The following is a 14,890-nucleotide window of genomic DNA, read 5'->3' as shown; positions in this document are numbered from 1 at the left end:
CGATGCGACTGTTATCAATACCTTCCCGTCGTCGGCGCACCGCAACTTGCGACTCACCGACGTCAATCGGCGGCGATGATGCATTTCGCTAATTAGGTGCATTTGACTTCTACACACCGTCATCGTCATTCGTTGGATGTCGTTGGTAGTACGGTGGAGGAATTTCTCTATCAGTTTTGCCTTGATAGAAGGAACATGACATAAATAAATAATTCTGATCATGTTATAAAACAGACCATTTTTGGGCGATTTGTGTGAATTGTTTAAAGCTCAAGAACATACTATCAAGTCGTTTATATAATATTGATTCCCTGAGTACGGATGATCCTTACTTCATTTATAAATACATGCTGCATAGTGATTGAGCTAATTGGCTATTTATACACTAAATACATATTGCATATAGGTATCTAGCAGATGAATACGACAATTTATTATACGGTTAAGTTCAGTTCCAACTGTTTTATTGGGTTGCTATTGTAGGGGATAATCATGGGTTCGATTCCCAGCCCCTCCACCAAACCCTCGCAAGTCGCCGGATCCGCAGTCCACACGGTGGCGTTTTGGGGTACGCGCCTTACCGTCACGGGTGCCTGATGACGACTGACAACTTGTCCATCTCGGAGGCATTCCTCCAACGTTATCCGGATAAATGCCAACCGATGCAACGATCATTGGATACACGACACGGACAAACGGACACAATGGACTCACGATGAGATGGACTGGCAACGACAACAATAATGAATAATGGAAATCTAAAAATAGATTATGTGTGGATTTTGTACAGCAGAACAGTAGCGGTTAAGAAACACAGAGTGCCTACCAAATAAAGAAAGGAATAAAAAAAATATCATCTTATCCTCCTTTGCTTCCGTTGTAACTGTGGTCGCAATACCCAACTGTGGCCGATTCTCGTAGGGTTCGTTTCCGTGAAAGCTACAAGTGTCAAAGCTGCTACTGTCGCTGCCGCAGCTAAATTGTTTCAGGCCGACACACACCACAGTACGCTCTTATTGAGTATTGCAATATTGTTTTACTTATTGACAAAAATTAATTCTCCTGAATAACGACCTCAGGATTTCTAATTGGGATATCTTTTGAAGCATTTATACTCTCGTAATCTAAAACTTTAAAACACTTAGCCATTTTTACACAGCCAGAAGGACTGACACAACTATCACTTAAGTTTTATTCGTCACAAGTATCACTTAAGCATTATCCGCAGGCGAAGCTTACTTTGATCTCCCAGTCTTCCAAAGATCTCTTTTAATGCACATAAATTAGTGGGTAGGGTTAAGGCAGACATTTTAGTCCATTCGTCATAGTCTCGAAAACCAATAAAAATGACACTTTTTTGTCAACCTCATCCGTACCAAATCTTAAGCCCAGGAGAAACGTTCTGATATAGCGGAGTTCCAGCAAAAGGACGTTGCTTTCGTTGACTTTAGCCCCTACGACGATTGACGGAAATACATGCCGTGCCTCTACATATGTATTGCACATATTGAAATAGTAACTAAATAAATATAACGATGATTGCTAATTGAAATTGATTACTCTTTTTAAGAAACGTTCTATCGAAGCTTGAAAGCATTTTTTTCGACAGCCATGTTACTGATGCCAAAAAGTAAAAAGGGATTTTTTTCCTTCCATAACTCATAGATCTTTTTTGAGCTCCAGAACTATATCCAAATGCTTCGCTTGAAACCAAAGCGACTTACAAAACTCCCACTTCATTTGCTTACAATTTCTTAACCCAGCGCATTGAGGTTTGAGACGAAAGACAGTATAACTCCCTCTTCGGTTTGCTATTAGAGTACAGCTTCATGCTAGTTTGCCAACGATAGCCCTCCAGAGGAAAGTTGGCAAAGAATCTAAAATCGATGCTAGAGTTTCTGAACTGATAAAATCCTGGTCTAATTGGACAGCGTATATTCGGTTCTATACTTCTTAGAAACGATCTCAGGAATACTCTTTCGTCGTTGATGTATCGGCAAAGATTTGATATTGTCAATTTGTTGAATAATTCACATGATGTCATATCCATTGTGCATCGATTTGGTATTATCATCAACTGAAATTTCAATAATAGTCGCATACTATGAAATGGTATATGTAATCATATATTAATAAAAATATACTTCCAATGGCTCCTGAATCGTCTCCGTCACGGTGAAGTTACCAAGGAACTCGACCATATTACTGTCTGTATTATACCTCAAAGGTTTTGGAACTTGAATAACAAATTGTTTATCATTAGATGTGCTGCACGTTGCTGTTTTTTCTACGACGAATTCTTTGACTCGCTGAAATAATGGAGAAATATGCATTTTACTTTTAAACCAGAGACATCATGCAATTCAACGACTTACCGCACATATGCCGCAGGTAATATAACAATTAATAAAAGCTATAACGCATAGTAGCACCCTTGCAAATGAGTGGGCCATTTTAGAACTGGTAATCCACATGTAGAAAAATAGGTTTATATAAACATATTCAAAACGTGGGAAGTCACGCATAACATATTAGTGGATTACAATTATTATTTTAATTGTGCTGAATGCAAAGCCTTTTCGGTTGACTTTTGATTTACACAATGTTACGTGATCCATGACTGTGAAATAATTACGGTTTCTCCGAATGACGAGTGTGGAATAATTGTTGCACTAATATAAGTAATGAATGGAACAATTATTTAAACAATTGTAATGAAAACCTCAATCAATCCAATAATGGAAGATACTTCTTTTATTTTTGAATACAGGGCGGACTCGATTAACCGGAGGCTCAATGGGCTAGGATAAAAATTACAAGCTGATTTTTTTTGAAAATGGTTTATTGTACAAAATTTGAAATTCAATAAACATCAAAAATAGTATCTTTTCCGGGATTTATTCGAGAAAAACATTTATTATCATGAACAATCAAATAAATATATGTACAATGTAGATAATCGAAAGTATAACCCGGTGCACAATTTTTTTTTTTTTTTTGTGAAGTTTTACTGGCGGGACTCTGGATAGAGTAGAAACCTCTGCACCAGCCCTTTGATGATACCGTTGCATAATTCCGTTCGAAGCAGTTTGCCAGCCGTACACGGAACATGTCGTCCAAGAAGACGCTGTTGCAACTGAATCAGAGGGAATTACGTTCATAGATAGTCAGAGAGGTCGCATGCTAACTAACATCGTAATCGTTTATAGTCATGTTTATCATTTTCTTGTCAGAGTCAGATTATTTAGCCTGTTTTTATGCTATTTAGACGTCTATTGTCATTGTACGCGATCAGGCCGCATCAAATCAACTGAAGCAGTTTATCCGACTCACATGGAACATGCTGCAATGCTTCATCGTAGAAACTGAGACGGTTTTTTTTATCAGATGTAAGAAAGTGTTCAATTCCGATTTATAAAAATGACAAGCTAATAACTTTTGAACCAGTTCTCCAGCCGTACAAGGATCATGTCGTCCATTAAGACACTGTTGAACTGGCTCAAAAGACATTATATTTACAACTTTAATAGATATTCTTCCCATTATCTCATTCTAATTATATAGATTGATGTGTATCGATGTCATTTTTGTCTTTATGGTCAGAAAGTATGGTATGTGTTCCTCGAATTACTTTGTTTACCTAAGTTATTGGTTCTTCATGGTTTTCTGTGTCAATACTATCAAACACAATGTAAATTATGTCTTGTAAAAGTTGAAACTGTACTGCATTTGGTCTATTTTATTGTTATTCCTTTGTCAAGGTAGTCTAAGACATTATTATGTTCTAGAAGTAGCTTAATCGTTTCTAAACTGTCAATATCTATAATGTACTAATGATCAGCTATGAGTCAGCTATAGGATTCACTTTCGGGGCAAGTCTTCATCACGCCTATTCCCTACTACTAGTAAAAATTATCGAGAATGAAGCCGTCATAAGATTGTTCATATACCATCATTATAATGTGTGGTATTTTTATTGTCTCTTCGAAGTGAGGATACAAAATAAAAGTGGCACCACGTTCTAGTTTTGAAAAACTTCTACTCAGTGAATCCAGTAGTCGATTCCCTACGAATGTCTTGAATACTTTGTTTTCAATAAATGCCAGCTAGCTAAATGTAGCGTGGCTACTGACTCATCGTCACAGGAACCATCAGAAAAGTATTGCGAAAGAAGAGAACTCACATCATTATCACTGAAAAAGGCCTCTGCCTGATCTACCATTCAAGGCTCCAAGAACTATGTCCGTTGGATTACATGCATATGCCGTAAATTGGTGCGTCAATGCCAGATATGTAACGCGGCACCAAAAAAAATAGTCAACATGTGATACCACCACGACAGGATATGCTTTGATTGCCATATCAGTGTAATGGCGTAAGCCGACCCACGCGCAAGGTAACATATCCGAGGGAAGGTGTACAATGTAGATAATCGAAAGTCTAACCGGTGCACAAAACTATTTTCAAACATATCATTTTGAAATTTTAAAATTATTTAAAATTTGCATCCATATCTCGCTGTGGAATTTTTTCGTCGATTTCAACTTCAACAGGACCTTTCAAGAACGACTTCATTAAGATGATAACATTTTCTAAGCATAATTTTTATTTCTTAAGGCGTTTTATATGTCGTATGTTTTAGTTAGTTAGTATATTAAGCCATGTTCATTAAGACCACCAAAGTGTCAGATGAATTAAAAAAAAAAGATAAAAAAATCCATTGAAATGTTGATTATCAATGAAAACCTGAAAATATCAATTCTTTCCAAACCCACAAACATTTTAGAACCTACCATTCCGTTCCTACATGGCGCATTTAAAATTGATTGCCTACTTTTAGGGTATTGTCATTATTGAACTGTGCATAAGACAGCCCCATATAAAGGTGTCAAAACTACCAAAAGGTTAATTTTCGATTTGGGCGAGTAAATGTGAGAATACAGCTTATAACCTATATTTCTATAATCAAGACGGTTTTTATTTTTAGATTTTTTAGGGAGGGTGGGGGGGTTCAAATTAGCCCTCCTAGAAATGATATTTTTACGTTTTTGGGAAAACGGACAGCTTTGCTCAGTGTCTCAATAGTAACATATTTATATATCGTTACAAAGCTCTTTAACAGATCTATGCAATAGGCTTGATAATGTAATAATAGAACTGTCCAGAAAATAGTTTTAGTAGTTTTGTAAAAGCATATTTTACCCAATATTTAACGAAACAGTTTGGACCCGCAATACCCCCAGTAAAACATCATGCACTAACTATTGAACTCTAAGCTTTGAGGATCATGAATAAAATTCTGTCCAAATTCACCATTTTGTAAGACACATGTATTTTAAAAAACCATTTTGTCTTTCGTGTTAAGTATACGTATGATCGCTCTAAACAAGAGACGTTAATCAACGATTAACTGTGTACGTTGAATCGTTGACGTTAACTTTAACGTTCAACGGAAACTCCGTTCGTGCGTTGAAGCCTTTGGTTAACGACAACGTAAACGTAGCTGCTAATTGTTAACGTCCAGCGTTGATTTTCCCTGACTAAAGGAAATCAACCTTTAGTGGTTTTGCACTACTTCAAATTCATGAATTTCACAACTTTTACCTTGATGATATCCAGCAGCTTATTTCTTATGCTAAAACACTTTCTTGGTAGCGATATTCCCACAAATTTAGAATAAGTATAATTTACCTTATGTGTACCCGTGAAGTTTTCACCTGTTGACAAACCCGTTGGCCATGACAACGCCTCCGAATTTTTCACTCCTGAGCGAAAATCAGACGTGATCATCGTTGGCGTTGACGTTGATTCAACGATGCTTCGTTTACGTTGACGTTTATTTGCTGAAATTCAACAACGCCGTTGACGTTAGATGCTTATAAAATACGTCAACGGCGTTAATCGTTGATTAACGTTAACAACCCTGCTCTAAAAGCATTTAAAAAAGCCCATACACTCATAGTGTTGTATACCGATCGACTCAGTTCGAAGAATTGAGGTGATGTCTGTTGTACGTGTGTAAATGTCTGTGTGTGTGAGCAAAATGGTCGTAACTCTTTTTAAGCACTACTCAAACCGACTTACTCCAACAAAATTCATTCGTCAGAGAACGTTGGTCCATTGTTCATTAAAAATAGGTTGGATCGTACTAGGGCTCAAAAGTTATGGCCAAAATACATTTTCTTATACTTGAGAAAGACAACATTACCGCTAGGGATTAGTCAGGTGTTTTGGTAAACTTTTTATTTTTCAATTTTAATCTGAGTTACTCAATAATGCCACTTCAAATAAATTTGATGACGAAAACACACATAACATTTTGAGGGGAGGGTTATCCATAATTCAAGAAAAATCATCTATCATATAAAAGCGTTACGCAGTGAGAAGGAAGTAGTTCATTATACTTTGACATTACTACATTATAGGAGCGAATTATAGATTTAACCATAACGTGCCATAACGTGTGGATGAGATGTTGAATAACTCTTGCCACAATACCTTTTTATATATGAAAGAAATCTTAATGAAACATCAAATGAAATTCCATTTCGTTGATGTCTCAATATGACGCTAATTGAATCTGTTCTGCCCTCCTTGTTGGTTTGATAAGTTCTACTCGTGAGTTTTCAAACCAAAGCTACATGCTTTTTGATCATTTTATGAAATCTGTGTTGTCGTTCATTTGTCTGTGACACGAATATACAGTATATGACCATAAGTATTTTACCCAGCATCAAACAGGCTTATTAAGCCAAAGTGACCACACTCCATTGGTTTTGTAGAATATGACAAAATCGATGCTATGCCGTAAATTGCCCCATACCCCATTGAAGGCTCAGAAAAATATTTTCTTTTCTATCAGTTTTATGATGAATCACCGTTTATTGCAGGATTCATAAATGGCAAAAATACCTTCTTTTTCTTATTGTGCTGTGGTATAAACAGGTATGGAGGTTCCAGAGTGAGGGCTGCCTCGATCAGGCGCGGTGGCAGTGGGTGGTACCCACACCCCGTGGTGACATGTGGTGCAAGCGAATGAGCTGGGGTGTTACTCCTAATCCCCACAGAGTGAGGGACCGAGTGTATGGGAGAGTCTCATGGACGCATGGTGGTAGTGCAGGGTTGTTACGACTACGCGATTCGCGGTTTTGCGGATTTGGCACGGATTTCATAATATTTTAGGGTTTCGCGGATTTGGCATCTAACTCTAAAGGGCATCTAACTCTAAACTTTCGACAGTATCCAAAAATACTAACAAATACTAGCGAAACACTTCGTATCTACGGTAATGATCGAAGAGCTCTGGTTGGAAAGCATGAAACACAACGCCACCCAGTCGATACAGTCACCCAGTTTTTGGACATGATTTCAGCCTCCTTTAAATTCTTTAAATTTAAATTGCACTGAACAACTAATTCTATTACTATTACTTTTTGAGCAACCTTTGGAACTCAAGTTTTGGTTTGATGGTATTAGAAACATAAAATGCGGTTTGAAAGTTTTCAGGAATAGTGGAAGGTCTTCTTCTTCTTCAATGGCTCTACATTCCAACTGGAACTTGGCCTAGCTTTTCAACTTAGTATTCTATTAGCATTTCACTCTTAATTGAAAGCTTTTCACTCGCCATTGCATGAGTATGTATCTTGTGGCAAGTACAATGGATACACTATGCTCAGGGTGTCGAGAATGTTCTCCACCCGAAAACATCCTAGACCGGACGAGAATCGAACTCGCCATCTCCGGATTGGCAATCCTACGCCTTTGCTCGCAAGGCTACTGAGACCCTGGAAGGTAGAAATCGGTGTTTCCTATAGGAGCCCTGTTTCATCACTAACTAACAGAAACGCCATAAACCAAACTAGCAACCGTTTCAGTTTGACGAAAATCGTGGATACAGAAATATCACGAAATACTATTGCGAGACAATGAGTGATATTATCGCAAAGTTTAGAGTTACTTGCCCTTGGTTTTAAGTCTTTCTTGATGGGCTTTATTTTTATTTAAATGTTGTTGAGAACAAAACCTACGTTTGAAGACTATTAACATAATTTTCGGATATGTCCAAGCCCTATTGAATGGCATGAAATTATACTCTGCTAATCTGTAAAAAATGAAGAGGGACGCCACTTGTGCCACTTTTAGTCCGTCACAATCATGTCTATTGAAGGACGTGAACACCCATTTTCACCATGTCAATTTATTTGTAATTCCGAGATATTTGTTTCTGATTGATTATTTCGTTTACGATGTACCATTAGAATGATATATCATATTTTTCAAAAGTTTTTTCGTCAAGAATTTCTTCATAGTGTTGAAACATTTTGTATTGCTTTCATAACATTCATCTAGAACGAATAAGGGTTTATTCATCAATTGAAAACATAAAAATGTTCTTTGATTTAATGCAGATGTCTAATTTTAATAAGTGCTTCTGCAGAAAGTCATTCAAAAATTAGAAGATGTTTCTCAAAAGTTATTATTTGGGTTTTTTTCGATATTTAAGAAAAACTCGATGGTATTTTTGGATTATCAACAGAAAATGAAGAAACCTCTAAATAAACTTTTCACATGGACCTCACCATGAAGATCCTTGTGTAAATTCCTTGAAATAAATTTCTAGCCTAAACAGAATTTTGCAGTATTTAAAGAATTTTGGAGAAATCCGCAAAATATTTTCAATGTTGCAAGAATTTCTAAAGCAATTTCCGCAGGAACTCATGGAGAGATTTCCCAAGTAGGTTCTGAAGATTCGCACACTCAGTTTTTATGTCTGAGTTCGGCAAAATCCGCACAGCCGTTTGCCCAGCAAAAACGATATGCCGGCAAAATGACGATTGCTAGCTGGTTTGCAAATTAATGTTCACTGCACGGAAGAAAAAAGTACCAGCGTTGAGTTTTTTTAACTTATTTTTCTTTATTTTTGCCTTTCTCGTATACTATACGTAAGGCTATATGATCCTCAAAACAACTTTTTATAGAAGGCCCGGAGACCCATAATGTATATACCAATCGACTCAGTTCGACGATTGAGGTGATGTCTGTGTGTGTGTGTGTGTGTGGTTGTGTGTGTATGTGTGTGTGTATGTGTGTGTGTGTGGCAAAACTACTCAAAAATGTCACCATTTTCGGCACTTATCTCAATGATTTGCTCGCAACAAGTTGCATTCGACGCAGAACCTGTCCCATTGTTTCTATTTGAAATTGGCCAGATCGGACTATGGATCGAAAGTTATGGCAAAATACAAAATCCTACGAAAAATCGCAAAAATGTCACTCATTTTCGGGCACTTATCCTCAACTCGCAACAAGTTGCATTGACGCAGAATTCTGTTTCATTGTTTTCTATTTGAAATTGGCCAGATCGGACTATGGAATCGAAAGTTATGGCAAAAACAAATCCTACGAAAAATCGCGTAAAAATGTCACTCATTTTCGGCACTTATCCTCAACGATTTACCGCAACAAGTTGCTGACGCAGAATCCTGTTTCATTGTTTTCATTTGAAATTGGCCAGATCGGACTATGGGATCGAAAGTTATGGCCAAAATACAAAATCCTACGAAAAAATCGCGTAAAAATGTCACTCATTTTCGGGCACTTATCCTCAACCGATTTGCTCACAACAAGTTATCTCGACGTAGAATCCTGTCCGTTGTTTCCTATTGAAGGCTATCGGACTATGGAATCGAAAATTATACCATTTTTAATGGAAAAATCGCAAAAAATGTCAATCATTTTCGGGCACTCCTCAACGATTTGCTCGAACAAGTTGCATTCGACGGAATCCTGTCCCATTGTTTCCTATTTGAAATTGGCCAGATCGGACTATGGGATCGAAAGTTATGGCCAAAATACAAAACTACGAAAAAATCGCGTAAAAATGTCACCATTTTCGGGCACTTATCCTCAACCGATTTACTCGCAACAAGTTGCATTCGACGCAGAATTCTGTTTTCATTGTTTTCTATTTGAAATTGGCCAGATCGGACTAGGATGAAAGTTATGGCCAAAATACAAAATCCTACGAAAAATCGCGAAAAAATGTCACTCATTTTTCGGCACTTATCCTCAACCGATTTACTCGCAACAAGTTGTCTGACGCAGAATCCTGTTTCATTGTTTTCTATTTGAAATTGGCCAGATCGGACTATGGGATCGAAAGTTATGGCAAAATACAAAATCTACAAAAATCGCAAAAATGTCACTCATTTTTCGGCACTTATCCTCAACGATTTGCTCACAACAAGTTGCATTCGACGTAGAATCTCCGTTGTTTCCATTGAAAATTGGCCATATCGGACTATGGAATCGAAAATTATACATTTTGCCTTCTCGTATACTAAGTATACGGTAAAGGCTATATGATCCCCAAAAACAAACTTTTTATAGAAGCCCGAGACCATAGTGTTATATACCAATCGACCTAGTTCGACGAATCGAGGATGTCTGTGGTGTGTGTATGTGTGTATGTGTGTGTGTGTGTGGCAAACTACTCAACAAAATGTCACTCATTTTCGGCACTTATCCTCAACGACGTTTGCTCGCAACAAGTTGCATTCGACGCAGAATCTTGTCCCATTGATTCCTATTTGAAATTGGCCAGATCGGACTATGGAATCAAAGTTATGGCCAAAACAAAAATCATACGAAAAATCGCGTAAAAATGTCACTCATTTTCGGGCACTTATCCTCAACGATTTGCTCTGCAACAAGTATGCTGACGCAGAATCCTGTCCCATTGTTTCCTATTTGAAATCAGAACGGACTATGGGTCGAAAGTTATGGCCAAAATACAAAATCCACGAAAAATCGCGTAAAAATGTCACTCATTTTCGGGCACTTAACCTCATAGATTTGCTCGCAACAAGTTGCATTCGACGCAGAATCCTGTCCCATTGTTTCCTATTTGAAATTGGCCAGATCGGACTATGGGATCGAAAGTTATGGTCAAAATACAAATTCATACGAAAAATCCGAAAAATGTCATCCATTTTCGGCACTTATCCTCAACCGATTTGCTCAAAAAGTTGCATTCGACGCAGAATCCTGTCCCATTATTTCCATTTGAAATTGGCCAGATCGGACTATGGGATCGAGAGTTATGGCCAAAATACAAATTCATACAAAATATTGCGTAAGAAATGTCACTCATTTTTCAGGCACTTATTCTCAACCGATTTGCTCGCTACAAATTGCATTCGACGCAAAATCCTTCCCATTGTTTCCTATTAAAATTGGACAGGTCGGACTATGGGATCTAAGTTATGACCAAAATATTTTTTCATAAAATCACAAAAATGTCACCCATTTTTCGGCCACCTAACCTTAATCGATTCACACGCAACAAGTTACACTCGACAGAATCCTGTCCCATTGTTTCCTATTGAAAATTGGCTAGATCGGACTATAGTGGTGCTCAGCACTTTGGCGTTTTTCCATTTATTCACACCATAAAATGAGTAACCCATATAGCACTTGAAAGCCAAATATATCTATCGATGAGGGTAAAAACGGATGTTGGTTAAATTACTCGTCGAAATGACAAAGCAAAAAAAGTGCGGACCGCGGGCCGAGGGTTTACTTTGATCAGTCGTACGGAATGATTTACACCAATATTCGTTTTAATATCTCTGCTGATAGATATATTTAACTTTCTCAAGTACTAACTTGTAAGATGAAAGCTCATTTTTATTGTGTGATAAGCAAATAAGGCAAAAACACAAAAGTTGAGCACCACTGACTATGGATCGGAAGTTATGGCGAAACACCATTTTAGCCTTTTTATACGAAAAGGCTGTATGTTCGCTCTCAAAAACCAAACTTTTACAGAAGGCCTGGAGACCCATAAAGTTATATACCAATCGATTCAGCTCGACGAACTGAGATGATGTCTCTCTCTCCACTTCATACGGGAGTTTGGCAGAAAGACGGATCATGAATATCACAATCATTGCCCTCGCTCGCGTGATGGGAATGACATTTTCGTTTCTTTTGTGTGAGCTTCAGTTCAACTAACATCCAAAAGTGATATCCTTAAAATATATGACTGGGTGAAATAAAACAGGGTTATGTAACGTGCATCGCGAGAAGCAATCGTGCTATAGTTTGGCACCACTCGCGATGCAGTTGCGACATCGAAATGGGACTATGATTTTCGGTTTTCAACTGGATCTACAATATCTTTGCCATAAATAATCTGATTTTCATAGAACGGCCAAAGAAATTTGTCTTTTTAATCCTAGCCACTAGCTCATCTTTTTCAAGACACACATTTTACGAAGGTCGAGAAAGGCACCATCACCGCTAGGTGGATTAATCTGTTTTTTCTTCTTTTCATCCACTCTTTCTTCTGTTGTCAAAACAAAAGAGCCAAACAATCCAACGACGCCAGTTCAATACGGAAGCCAATTTTGAATTTTATTACCTGAGGTCGAAATTGAGTGAATTAAACTACATTTGGGTAAATAAATTTTCCGTTGGGTACTTTTTAACATGGGAGTAAAGGTTTTATTTCTGCATCTCGAAAAATCCGACAGCCGCGCCAGCAAAATAAATAACTGATATTGGCAAAAATAGCGTTTGTTAGCTGATTTTCGGCTAATTATTTGCTGATTATCAGCAATCGACAGAAATCTCGGCAAATAACGTGTTTGCTGGGACGGCATGTCGATTCTCAAAAGTTCAACAATTTGCTGAGATCCGGTAAAAAAATTAAGTGTAAACTACTTCGACCCTTATTCAGAGTGCTTTGAAAATAGGTCATGCAAAGAGAGTCTCTCTTTGGATCTATTTCGATTATTACTCAAACTATACAAAAGTTTACTTAGAATTTCGGCAGATATCCAAAGACAATAGCTTTTCATCATGCTGAAGTGGAATCGTAGCAAAACATGCAAAACTAGCCGATTTATTAGCGAAAGAGAGCGTGATCAGAGAAATCTCTTTACATACGACCTATTCTCAAACAATCTGAACTTACTCAATTTGGCTTCCGTACCAATGTTCGAGATTGGGTAAATTAAACTCACTATTGGTATTTCTTCCGTGTGGGCTCGGCTGTGCAATCTCGTAAAAGTTCAACAAATATTGAGATCCGGGTTAAAATTTAAGTGTGGTTTTGAACTCCGTCAAAATTTCAAAATGAATTTCCTTGAACTTATGTCAAAACTCCCAAATGAATTTCCGAATAATTTCCAGGAGCTTTTGTATAATTATAGAGCGACTTCTGCAGCAGATGTGAGAGCAGTTAGACTTCTGCAAACATTTCCAAGAAAATTTTCCGGGATAATTCCAGAAGGATTAACTAAAAATTTAATTAAAAATCAGGATTCTGACTGGCAAATCAACGCAGCATGAGCAACCATGTTGGATTTTTGTATTTGTTTCTTGATATGGATTCAAATAATTGTTTTACGAAAGTTTTGTTTAAAACCGGAACTGCATGTGTAATTCCTTAATATCTACTGCAAGTTTGTCCTATGAACAATAATTACAACAAAGTTGCATAATTTATTACTTCAGAAGAAATCACAGTTTGAGATTGGGACACGGCAGGTATTCGTCGTTCGTCATAGTCTCGAAAACTAGAAAAGAGACGCTTTTTGTAAAACTCATACGTACCAAATCGTAAGCTCAGGAGAAACGTTCTGCATAGTGGAGTTCAAATGTACGTTGCTTTCGTTGGTTTTACACACGACGATGGACGGAAATACCTGCCGTGTCCCTATTTGCCAAGTTTAAACGGGCTTGAGGTCATATGGCTAACGCTCTGCCTCTATGCAGGAGGTTGTGGGTTCAATCCCAGGCCCGTTCCATTCTCCTAGTTTGTATTTTTTCATATATTCTCATGTTCCAGCAATCACTAGAACTGGAAATGAGCTTTCTATTCTCGCTTCATGCCAAAACCAATCATCTCATTTAAAAGCGGTGCTCATTAAAATAGTTTTGGCTGGTTTTGTTCTTAATTACTTAGCTTTAGACTTCTAGTGGTGAATAGGGCCATCTAGGTGGTTGTAAACTGCGTGTTACTTATGCTAATGGAATACTAAGTTAAAAGCAGGCCAAGTTCCAGTGGAATGTATAGCCATTGAAGAATAAGAATATTATTAGAAAACGAACTTAAAGAGAAGGCGTTCAGTAAATGTGATAAAAAATGATATTTCCGTATTTGCTCAGATATTAATTCTAAGTCGTGATTTGGCGCGGAATGGATTTCTTGTCGCGGAAATGGCGCGGATTTGATTTTAAGTCAGCGATTTGGCGCGACAAATATTTAGAATCTCCGTAACAACCTGGTAGTAGAATGACTGAAGTCTGGTGAAGCCTGGCAGAGTGTCGAGGGCAGACACCTGCGGCACCTCAAAGTGGGGACGAAAGTCTCGCATGACTGGCAGGAGGTTGGGGGTTGATGCTTCTTGGCACCTCAGAAATAGGAGACATGAAAGGGTCTGCCTCATAGCTGAGGTAGGAGCGGCATAGGAGCCACCAACAGGGGTTGCCTCCGCTTGGTAGACAAGCAAAGCCACCCTGTTGCAGGACGGGGTGAACATCATCTGAATGAGGACTGTCTATTTGAGATTGGGCATGGGGTACCCCTGCAGAGTTCCTGTGTGATTTCTTGCAATCATTCGAGCGGTAGGCAGGAGTGTTGGGGCACATGTGGTGCTAGTATGTCTTGATGCACATGTGGTGCATGGGGAGAGAGAGTTGAGGCACATACGTGCACTTGTGTAAGTGATGTAGGGAGCGCACGCTAATATTGATTCCCGAAGTATTGCTCAATTGCGGACGGGGAATGACTAGGAGAAAGGAGTTGGTTTTAGGGTTGGGATTGGTGATCCCATCCCCATACTAGCAACAAGTGTGTAACTGAAACGAAGTGGCCACTGAT

General features: G+C 38.1%; 1 protein-coding gene across 1 annotated transcript; it reads right to left on the bottom strand.

Annotated features, from left to right (window-relative positions):
* Positions 1–1,673: 1,673 nt before the first annotated feature.
* Positions 1,674–2,453, bottom strand: LOC134210042 (uncharacterized). Its single transcript, XM_062686065.1, has 3 exons — positions 2,376–2,453; positions 2,145–2,309; positions 1,674–2,077 (listed from the first exon to the last, which is right to left on the bottom strand). The coding sequence occupies exons 1-3, from the start codon at positions 2,451–2,453 to the stop codon at positions 1,745–1,747; spliced, it is 576 nt and encodes a 191-aa protein (XP_062542049.1). The 3' UTR covers positions 1,674–1,744.
* Positions 2,454–14,890: the final 12,437 nt, after the last annotated feature.

The sequence above is a fragment of the Armigeres subalbatus genome, chromosome 2 (assembly GCF_024139115.2).
Source record: "Armigeres subalbatus isolate Guangzhou_Male chromosome 2, GZ_Asu_2, whole genome shotgun sequence".
Classification (NCBI taxonomy): Eukaryota; Metazoa; Arthropoda; class Insecta; order Diptera; family Culicidae; genus Armigeres; species Armigeres subalbatus.
This window is presented reverse-complemented; position numbering and strand designations above follow the sequence as displayed.